General features: G+C 41.6%; 1 protein-coding gene across 2 annotated transcripts; it reads left to right on the plus strand.

Moving 5' to 3' along the window:
• On the plus strand, positions 1 to 10,225 carry LOC309714496 (uncharacterized protein). Of its 2 annotated transcripts, XM_082547015.1 has the most exons (5): positions 1 to 86; positions 1,255 to 1,311; positions 1,464 to 1,568; positions 8,409 to 9,005; positions 9,355 to 10,225. In XM_082547015.1, exons 3-5 carry the CDS (start codon positions 1,551 to 1,553, stop codon positions 10,030 to 10,032), a joined length of 1,293 nt encoding a protein of 430 aa, XP_082403141.1. In that variant the 5' UTR covers positions 1 to 86; positions 1,255 to 1,311; positions 1,464 to 1,550; the 3' UTR covers positions 10,033 to 10,225. The 2 variants fall into 2 exon arrangements, with proteins under 2 accessions (XP_082403141.1, XP_082403140.1); XM_082547014.1 differs by lacking the exon at positions 1,255 to 1,311.
• The last annotated feature ends 1,464 nt before the right edge of the window (positions 10,226 to 11,689 follow it).

The raw sequence follows: 11,689 nt of genomic DNA on the forward strand, positions 1-11,689 counted from the left end.
AAAAAATCCAAAAGCTGAAGAAGAAGAAGCCGAGTTCCCGCTTTATGGCGTTTTTCTCTCAGTTTATTGTCTAGACTGATTTAAAGGTAAGCACCTAGCTAATATTAATCCGAGTTTAGTTAATCTTGAGTTTAGCTCCTGAATGAGGCTTTCTGTTGCTCTCCTCGGTGTCTCTTCTCAAGTTTTTGTGAACCAGTTGGAAAAAAAATCTGACTAAATTGACTCAAGCTGCTTTAAACTAATTTACAGAAAGATATCACCAAAAGGTTGTGAAACACAGAGAAGAAAAGAATTTTATTAGAAGAAAGCTTTTAAATGAGCTCATTGTAATCAGAGTTTCTGTTGTTTTATTAGTCTGTTATTAAGCGCTAATTAGCATCTCTGTGGCACCTGCACAGTTTATGAATGCAGCCTGCTAACCAAGCTAGCTAGCGCCACCGTTCATCAATATAAGGTCACTTCCGGCTCCAAAAGACCCAACGTGTTGGGGTAAAAGTGCTATAATGAAATCCATTTAAAAGAAAGGTAAAAATAAATGTATTCCTGGCTAAAACACAGCTGCCTTTCTCTTATCAGCGCACCACAGGGCATGTGATTGTAAAAACTGGCCTCACTCTGAGAGGCCTGTTGTTAGAATCATTTCAAAGATAATTTGATAAATTCTGATCAGTATTCAGTAAATGAGTCCGATTAACTGTTAGCAAAATAATAATGATAGGCCAGAGATGCATATTAAAAACAAATACAGCCTCGAACCCTAAGAGGGAATCTGTGTTCTTATCACATTTAAATGTACTGCAGATCTTTTAAAGCTCCAAACAAAACTGAAATGGAGGAACAAAGATATATAGAATAAAATAGTCTTTTATTGTCTTTGTACATATATAACTAAATTGTGGGTGCTCCACACCAACTGTGCATGGAAAACAATATAAATAGTAAGACAGTAAGAATAAATAACATATAAGAGGAGTATATACAAAGAGGAGGAAGGCACACATTAGAGAACAGGTTGCAGAATGCTTGAAAGTAGTGCAGTGGACTTGAGACAAGTAGAGAATCGGAGTGTGACTGAGTGATGAGGGTTACTCAGATCATGGCTCAGATTTCTAAACCCACTCAGATAGTTTAATCTTCCACGGCACACCTGATCAGTTCTCACGGCACACGTATATATGCCGCGGCACAGTGGTTGGGAAACACTGTACTCGTTTATGCAGCTCCATTGATTGTTCTGTTTTCGTTCTTTGCCAGGGCCTTTTTAAAGAGGAATTGCTCTCCTGGTACTGGTGTGCCATACTGCTGAATTTGGTATCAGTGCTCAAACATTTTGTGTATGTTTTAAACAAGTTGCCCACCCAGGGAAGCTAAAATTTGTTGTTTGTGCTCTCAGATGAACATATGAGACACTTTGACTCTTCAGTGCAGTGTGGAGCCTAACAAAGTTCTGTTTTGTGTCCCAGCTGATCAGCAGGAGGAGAAGAGTCTGACGGAGCAGCAGGGGAACATTTACGCTACTTGGACTCAGCTCAGCCACTGCAGAGAAAACAATGAGTTCGACAAAGAAGGTGACAGATACTAGTGTTAAGAAATACTCCATTAACCCTTTAAGGCCTATTGGAGCAGGAATGCTCCATTTTGCGTAACAATTTTAAAATCTCGGTAGAACCGCACTTAAACAAAAATTGCTTAAAAAGCACTTGCAGCAAAAAAACATAACATACCAGAAACACGCTTTGCCGATCCGATCAGCTGTTCATAGCACTTCCTACGTTGGAATAGATGCCAGCGCGAACTATCACATGTCCGACTTTACCTGCCAAAACCTGCCTTCAGCGATACCTATACTGGTGTTTTTAAAAGTCATGTTTGACTTTATTCTTTTCTGTATTGTTTCTGGGATGCTTAGAACTCAAACTGCACTGTTGGTAATAGTTTATTTTGATGCACATGCTGTTTGTTTTGCAAATTTGCATTATAATATTTATTTTTGTTTTTCCTGCAGTATATAAAAATCTCAAAAATACTCAAAACAAATTTCCTGTGGTTGGAAACAATGTGCAACTCTTTTGCATTTACAGTTTTGAGGGATAAACCTCTGAAATTTCTCTAACTAGAAATATGTGTAGAAACAGACCAAAAAAACCTATTTTCTTTTTGTTTTTTTGCACTTTATGTACACTCAACAAAAATATAAACGCAACACCTTTGTTACTGCTCCCATTCCCCATGGGATGGACGTAGAGACCTAAAATTCATTCCAGATACACAATATAACCATCCCTCCCAAACAGTGGTCACAAATCAGTCCAAATGTGTGGTAGTGGGCACATCTGCCATATTGAGATAATCCATCCCACCTCACAGGTGTGCCACATCAGGATGCTGATCTGACATCATGAGTAGTGCACAGGTGTACCTCAGACTGCCCACAACAAAAGGCCACCCTGGAATGTGCAGTTTTGTCTCACAGCAAAATGCCACAGATGCCACAAGCAATGAGGGAGCGTGCAATTGGCATGCTGACAGCAGGAATGTCAACCAGATCTGTCGCCCGTGCATTGAATGTTCATTTCTCAACCATAAGCCGTCTCCACAGGCGTTTCAGAGAATATGGCAGCACATCCAACCGGCCTCACAACCGCAGACCTCGTGTAACCACACCAGCCCAGGACCTCCACATCCAGCAGGTTCACCTCCAAGATCGTCTGAGACCAGCCACCCAGACAGCTGCTGGAACAATTGGTTTGCACAACCAAACAATTTCTGCACAAACTGTCAGAAACCGTCTCAGGGACGCTCAACTGCATGCCCGTCGTCCTCATCGGGGTCTTGACCTGACTCCAGCTCGTCGCCGTAACAGACTTGTGTGGGCAAATGCTCACATTCGATGGTGTCTGGCACGTTGGAGAGGTGTGCGCTTCACGGATGAATCATGGTTCACATTGTTCAGGGCAGATGGCAGCTGAGAATGTCCCAGTTCTTGCATGGCCAGCATACTCACCGGACATGTCACCCATTGAGCATGTTCGGGATGTGCTTGACCGGCGTATACGACAGCGTGTACCAGTTCCCACGAATATCCAACAACCTCGCACAGCCATTGAAGTGGAGTGGACCAACATTCCACAGGCCACAATTGACAATCTGATAGACTCCATGCGACGATGTGTTGCACTGCATGAGGCAAATGGTGGTCACACCAGATACTGACCGGTTCTGGGTCCCCAGACCCCCAATAGCGCAAAAAACTGCACATTCCAGGGTGGCCTTTTGTTGTGGGCAGTCTGAGGTACACCTGTGCACTACTCATGATGTCAGATCAGCATCCTGATGTGGCACACCTGTGAGGTGGGATGGATTATCTCAATATGGCAGATGTGCCCACTACCACACATTTGGACTGATTTGTGACCACTGTTTGGGAGGGATGGTTATATTGTGTATCTGGAATGAAGTTTAGGTCTCTACGTCCATCCCATGGGGAATCGGAGCAGTAACAAAGGTGTTGCATTTATATTTTTGTTGAGTGTAGTTACTATGGACTCAATGCATACATAATATTAAAATTTGGGATATAATGGTCATATTGATGTATAGCAACTTGAAATGCTACCAAAAATGGCATTAAGGGCATGTAAAAATATAAAGATAAGCTCTGACAAACTTGGTTCTATGGTAGGTCTTAAAGGGTTAAAAGATGAAGTACTGATATATATATTTTATGCAAAACTAACTGAACCTTGTGCTATATTATTGCTATATATTGTCGCATGGAGTCACATCACAGCAAAATCTCCAGTGTTAAATTAACACTAGAGAGTGTCTATATGGGTCCACTCCTCTGAGTGTTAAATACAACACTGTTGAGTGTTAAATTAACACTTTTGACAGTGTTATATGTTTAAAAGTAACCTAGTCAGTTTTGAAGATTAACAAAGACTAACACTGAGCAGTGCTGATTTTCTAACACTGGAAAATAACTCAAAATGTTAGAAATATTCCAGTGTTAGAAAATCAGCACTGCCCAGTGTTAGCCATTGTTAATCTTCAAAACTGACTAGGTTACTTTTAAACATATAACACTGTCAAAAGTGTTCATTTAACACTCAACAGTGTTGTATTTAACACTCCGAGGTGTGGACCCATATAGACACTCTCTAGTGTTAATTTAACACTGGAGATTTTGCTGTGCACAAACCACCTGCAACTCAACACCTCAAAGACTAAGGAACTGGTTGTGGACTTCTTGAGGTCCAGAGAAGGTCCACTGCCGGTTCAGATAGAGGGGGAGGAGGTGGAGGTGGTCAACAAGTACAAGTACCTCGGGCTGTGGGTGGACAATAAACTGGACTGGTCATGCAACACAGAGCACCTGTATAAAAAAGCCCAAAGCCGACTGTACTTCCTCAGGAGGCTGAGGTCTTTTAACATCTGCAGGAAGCTCCTGAGGATGTTTTACCAGTCAGTGGTTGCTGGAGTACTTTTCTATGCTGTGGTGTGCTAGGGGAGCAGCACAGCAAAGAGGGACTCATCCAGGCTGGAAAAACTGATCAGGAAGGTTGGCTCTGTGGTCGGCATGAAGCTGGACACTCTGGTGACAGTGGCAGAGAAAAGGACACTAAAAAAACTGCTGGACATTATGAACAATCCTGAGCATCCTCTGCACACGGCCATAAACAACCAGAGGAGTCTGTTCAGTGACAGGTTGCTTCTCCCCAAGACAAGAACTAACAGACTTAAAAACTCCTTTGTCCCACACGCCATCAGACTGTTTAACTCCTCTCTGGAGGGGAGAGGGAGGAGAAACAGGTGGACAAAGGAGGGGGGAACAACTAAGCTGTAGTGCCTCTTCACCTCACTGTGCAATACCTTGTGCAATACTTTTTGTAAATAGTCAATGGTGCAATAGACCTCAATACTTGAAATGTGCAATTCACTTGTATTTTTATATTTATTCCTATTTATTCTATTTATCCCCTTCGTATATTTTATTTATATTTGTCTCTGTGTTTATATGTGTGTGTGTGTGTGTATATATAATATTCTGTAACTTCTGTCGGTGCAGTGCTTTTGGAAACCGAATTTCCCAGAGGAACCCACCCGAGGGATTAATAAAGTTTTATCTTATCTTATCTTATTAATGTAATGTAATATTCATGTAATAATACAATGCCTACATTGTAGAGGGTGACTTTGCCTCTAAAGAGGAAAATGGGCAGGGAAGAGGTTAAAGTGGGATTCAGCAGGATTCAACCCTAAAATCAGCTGTAGTGGCTCAGTGTGGGGAAAAGGGTCACAGCTCACAATCATTTCTGTTGAGAGCTCCAGTCGATGTTCTTAATGTACAGGCTGTGATCAGATGACCTGCTGCTCTCTGTGGATGTACACAACTGAATTCAACCAGATGTCTGCAGATGTTTCATGAGTTGTCCTGGCTGATTTCCATCCTCTACACCAGGGGTGTCAAACTCAACTGCACAGGGAGCAAAACTCAAGGCACACTTTAGGTCGCGGGCCAAACAAGATAAACATTTATTGAACACACTAAAACCATGTTTTTTAAACAGAAATATGAATAAAAACAGACAAGAATATTATTCCAGAATAAATAAACTTAAAAAATCAACTTTAACTTTAAATGTTTTGATCTTCATAAAAATATATCCGGTCAAAATTATGCAAGTTAGAAATATGAACATGCTGCAAAAACCCCAGAAAAAATAAATGAAAACATACACAAGGTTGGAGCTGCATGTAGACGGAGCTGGGGCATTGCTGCAGGAATGGAACTAATAAACTGTGCAAGCCATTCAGTGTCGTACTTTGCCTTGAGTGTACCATTACACTGCAGCTCCATCTGAATCTGCACAGGTGCAGTTTCCACATAAAGAAGCAGCTCGAAATTCTCTGTTTGTGCTTCACAGTCACCAAAGCGCCGCGAACTCAGTGCGCTCAGTTTATCAGCAAAGTGCGCCGACTTGGTTCAACATTACTTGGCAACAGGGAAAGTGAGACAGGTTGCACTGGTGCATTTGTGACAGCTTCACTTGAAATGCCTTCACTGCATCATACATGTCATGTCCATGAACTGACAGATTTCCTTGCTGAGCTCAAAAACTCTATTGAGAACTTTTTCCCAACTCAGCCAACGGAACTCTGTATGATAAGGATGTCGCCAAACTCTGAATCATAGAAGGATGAAATTGACGGTGATTTAAACCTTTAAACTCAGATAAAATTTACGGTTTGTGTTACGGTGATCGTTACATGCTCCATTTATAGGACTTTACCACACAGCCTGGTGTATGATGCAGGATTGGATTTCATGTGTTACTGTTTAGGCTCAAATCAGTTTGATCTTTGAAGCCCGCAGTGATGAAATAACTCCCCTCAAATGCCTTAAACCAAAAGTAACAAGCCTGTTTTGAAAATGTAAGTAGTAGAAAATACATATATATATTTTTTTAATGTAGCTGTGAATTCATCCAGATGTCAGCAGATGTTTCATGAGTTGTCCTGGCTGATTTCCTTTCTCTACACTGACAGTACTGTCTTTATATTATACACTATACTGTTGGTATGTGGGTGGAGCTCAGTGAATGAATGTCAGCATCATGAGCTTAAGTTTAAGTTAATCTTTGCTACACTTGATGTAATCTAACTCTGACATGAGCACCACAGTCACTGTGCACCAGTCACACACTGTTCTTTACTTAAATCCATCACATTACAGTAAACTTACCTGCTTATCCTGCACTAACCTGCAGAGGATTTTACTGCAGTCTTTACATCACATTGTGAGACAAACTGCACACAAACAGTTTGTGTGTTTACTGATGTTTGTTGGGCTGATAGAATCGCTGCATTTGAAATTACCTGCCACAACATTTATTACTATTCTGAGTGTTAGCATTAATATTTGTGTACAAGTAGGAGGGATGGGCATGATTTTAGAGTGTTTGAACAATGATTAATTATCTTTAACACCAGGTTGGATGTTACTACTACCAGTAGGTGGGGATAGGGGACCTTTAAGGTGTTTGGTGCCACACTCCACCTTCAGGTTTAAAATGAGAGGTTGATCGCGCAGAGAATCGCTGACCGTTATGTGTGTGTGTGTGTGTGTGTAAAAGCAGCAGGATATATGTTTTACTTCTGCTGAGCCAAATAAGACAGGTCAGGGTGAAGAAGTGACAGCCAAAGAAAAGCTTACCACAAAACGGAAAAGTTATGACAAATCAGACTATAAGGCAAAAAGAAAGTGCAGCTTTATGGTTTCATGGACAAAATAATTTCTGTGGCTGCAATATGATGAGCTATATAACCGGGGCTGCACATAAGTGGTCCGCAGGTGCACATTCGCTGTCAAAATAAAAAGCGCACACAAGATAAGATGTTGCAACGCGTGTTTGCATACATAAGATTTTCTGGAGGAGGACAGACATTTGTTTAGAACTCTTAAAGATGTCGAAGAAGCTCCTTTAAGCAATTACTTTGGTGTTCCTCCACCTCCAAACAAATGTCAGAAGGAGTCCGAACCACAAAAGAAGCTCGTATTCTCGGAAAAGTGGTTGCAGGAGGTGAGCTGGCTTCAAACAAATGATGAACGCACAGAGATGTGGTGCAGAATGTGCCGTGAAAATTCCACTCTAGCGGACAAAAACACTGCCTTTTATATGGACGCAAACGCGCGTTGCAACTTCTTATCTGGTGCGCGTCTTTTATTTTGACAGCGAATGCGCACATGCGGACCACTTATGTGCACCTGTATAAATAACATAATGTTCTGCCGGGTGTGTTGTTGGTTTTCCCTCGATTTCTGAGTCGACAAGCGCCTTTGTTACTGGGACCAGTCATTTTAAGAAAGGCCCCCATTAGAACCCATGAGAAATGCAAGAAATGCATTATTGCTCAGTCTGCAATATCTTTCCCAGAACAAACAACAATTGCAAATAACATACTAAAAATAAACCTGAAAAATCTGTTTAGAACAGCGTACTATGTTGTAAAGAGTGAACTACCACTGGCAAAATTTAGCAGTCTTTGCAAACTTCAAAAAGCAAATGTCCTAGATCTTGGTTCCACTTGTCACTTACCCGTGACTTCAGTGGAAATTTTGAATTCAGGATCTGACACAGACTGATTCATGTTCTACACAGTTCTTACAAGTTCATAGAAATTTCTGTTCAATTAGAACCAAGTATTTGAGTTGATGATTGTAATTTTTATACATGTTGTAATTTGTGTTTCATGTTTTGTTTGTTTTGAGTCCCTGCCCAAAGGGCTACCAGGGATTTTGAAATTTTGCGAGCCCTGACTAGTGTTAATGGAGGGAGTTTGAAGCTTCAGTTTGTTCAATGACTGCATTTCACTCACTGCCTCTGCTTGTATCTCTGTCACTGCAGGACCAACATGGACCGAGAAGTCAGCGCTCTCAGGAGGCCGACAAACCTCACAGAAGAAAGAGAGAGAAAAAAAACACCTGTGACGAGTGTGGGAAGGATTTTACCTGGAAGTTTAAACTAAAGCAACATCAGCTCATCCACACTGGAGAGAGACCGTTCAGCTGTGACTTGTGTGGAAAGTCGTTTTCCTGGAAGAAATCCCTAAAAACACACCAAGTCCTCCACAGTGGAGTTAAAGCTTACAGCTGTGATCAGTGTGGTAAAGCTTTTACTCGAAGTAGCCACTTACAGAGTCATCTAGTTACCCACTCTGGAATTAAGGCATACAGCTGTGACATCTGTGGAAAAACTTTCAGCCGGCTATGGAGCCGAAATATACACCTACGCATTCACTCCGGAGAAGATGTGTACTGGTGTGATCAGTGTGGTAAATACTTTACAACAGACGCACACTTACAACGCCACATGTTTACCCACACTGAGGAGAGACCTTATCAATGTGACCTGTGTGAGAAGACTTTTAAAACTCCACAGTACCTGAGACAACACCAACAGATCCACACCAGAAAGAGACTCTACAAGTGCAGTTACTGTGAGGTTTGTATTTTTATTTTATTCTTGTAAGTTCAGTCTGACTGTTTGGAACAAGTCTGCTCATTAAATTGTGTTAGCATGTTAGCACTTCTACTGCACCGAAGAGTAGCTCTGAGCCATTATTCAGGTTTTCATTTCATTTAAGTGTAAGTCAGATGTTACTGTAATATTAAATAAGTATTGCTGTAGTATTATGGTGGTAGTATTGTAGTTATTGTAGCCCAGTAAACTGAGTGTGTTAATTGAAACAGTAAAATGTAATTGGACGTCTGCAGAGATGCTCTTTATTTCAGGCGACTTTCAGGATAAAAGTGTTGAAGGACTGACTTACACTGTCTTTGTCTTTGTTTAGAAGCAGAGCGACACAGATGGATCCACTTCTCAACCCTGTCATCGCTGTGGTGGTGGGAAAGACTTTCGTTGTGACATCTGTGGAAAAACTTTCAGTCAGCAAGCCGGCCTAAAAATACATCAACGTAAACACACTGGAGACAAACTGAAATACTGCAAAGAATGTGGGAGAAGCTTCCCCACATCAGCTGAGTTAAAACAACATGAACTCTTTCACAGTGGGGTCAAAAAGCACCTCTGTGATCAGTGTGGGTCATCCTTCACCACTGCAGGTCAGCTTAAAACACACAAACGAGTCCACACAGGAGCGAAACCATACAAGTGCAGACACTGTGACAAAAGCTTCTCACAGTCAGGTAGTCGTAACGAGCATGAACGTACACACATGGAAGGAAACTACAGCTGTGAGCAGTGTGACAAGAGCTTCAGTAATCTCAGTTCATACTCTGCACACAAACGATCCCACGTTACTAATAAACTGTTTCACTGTTACCACTGTGCCAAAACATTCACTTCATCATCTGCTCTGTGCAAACATCAGCGCGATCACGCAGGGCTGAAACCGTTCCCATCACAGGATCAGAGTGAATCTGAAGAGAGAGAGACATCCTCTGGTTTCAGAGTCCAACTTAAAACCCTGGAGATCAGGCTCCACAGAGTTCAGGTCGGCTCTCCTTAAAGTTCAAATGAGGCTGTGAATCAAACTGTTCCTATAGTTCAATGTTAATCTTTATAAATTGTTCTTCTGTTTGTGTTCAGTTGTTACCTTTTTTTTCAGTGGTTGGAGTAAAAATCAGTTTCCTGTTCTCAAGTTTTTATTGAATGTATTTTATTAAATAAAGTTAAAAAAATGTTAAATAAAGAATTGTTTGAACGACAAAAATTTTGAGCCATGATGTCATTTCCTGTATTTCAGAGTAAAGACTGAAGTGACAAATGGAAACATGTTTACAGTCATGGAATAAACACTGATGGGTCGTCTGTAGGAAGTACTATTGCTGACCTGACAGACTCGACCTTGTTTACAAAGAAAGAAAGGAACTGATGACATGTGTCAGCAGAGGCTTTCAGGGTTGTTTAGAGTAGAGCTGATAGTCTTAAAGAACACGGCGATTATGACAATTTAACACAATGATCTGAGAAAAATATCTGTTTCTCTCATTTTCACCGTATTCTGATCAAATTTCCAACATTCTTTTAACATTTCAAAAGAAACCTGCAAATTGTCTTTCTTCCACTTTCACTCTGCTCTCCTACACTGACGCCTGACTGCTCGGGTTGATTCATTTAACCAGGGCTGAGGAACACGTTTTGAGAGCCTGGTTTTTAATGGGTTCACAGGGTTCATGGTCTGAGTACAGGTTTCCTGGAAGCTCATCTGGGGTGGGCCCAATAAGTAATCTCAGGGTAAAGATTTTCTTCATAAAAGTGGAGGAGAAGAGAGCAGCGGCGGGGGTGGAGTGTGAACTTTAAACTCATGCACACGAGAAATGTCAATTACAACCATATGATAACACCAGGTCATGAGTGTGCTCCTGCTGATGTGTAGGGCCTTCAACGGACTGTAAACGGAAAATGACTGAATAAATTTAAAAATTCCTGAGCCAGCAGACCATCAGGGCAACAGACATGAATATTAAAATCACCAACTATTATAATCCGATCCTTTTTAGGCACAATTTCAGTCTTTAAATTACTGCACACACAACTGGTTGAGAGCGTCCCAGTTCAAATATACCACACGAAAAAATGCTGGGTTAAAAATGATCTAATTTGTAACCAAACGCTGGGTCAAATATGGACCGAGCCAACGCTGGCTTTTTTCAATTTAACAGGGTTTGGTTACTGGTTTGACCCAGCACACTGGGTTACGATAACTGTCCAAAAATTGTGTTAAATTGACCAAGCTGAGGTTACCAAAAATTGGGTCGAAACTCAAACCCATCACAAGGGTTATATTACAATTAACGTTTGGGTTAAAATGTCACAGCCAGGATCAGCAGGGCGCTGATCAGCTGTTTCTGCCTTTCTCTCTCTCTCTCTCGTTCTTTTTCTCGCTGAGGCGGAACTCATTGCGGGCTCACGCCCTCAGCCACGCCCCTCAGAGGAAACAACACCCGAGCCTCATTAGTGTGGCCAGCATTTAAGCCAGGGAGTGACTGCTGTTCTTTGCTGACTCGCATCCCTGGACTGTTTACCTGTATCCTGTGTGGTGAGTGTCAGAGAGAGAGAGCCTGACTGTGTGCGTGGATTGTTTGAAAGGAGCGAGTGCCTTTTCCCCTGGATTTCCCTGGAGCCCTGTCCCCCCACTTTTGTACATAGCACTATCTCTGCAC

Source organism: Aulonocara stuartgranti, assembly GCF_965226115.1.
Source record: "Aulonocara stuartgranti genome assembly, chromosome: 9".
Classification (NCBI taxonomy): domain Eukaryota; kingdom Metazoa; phylum Chordata; class Actinopteri; order Cichliformes; family Cichlidae; genus Aulonocara; species Aulonocara stuartgranti.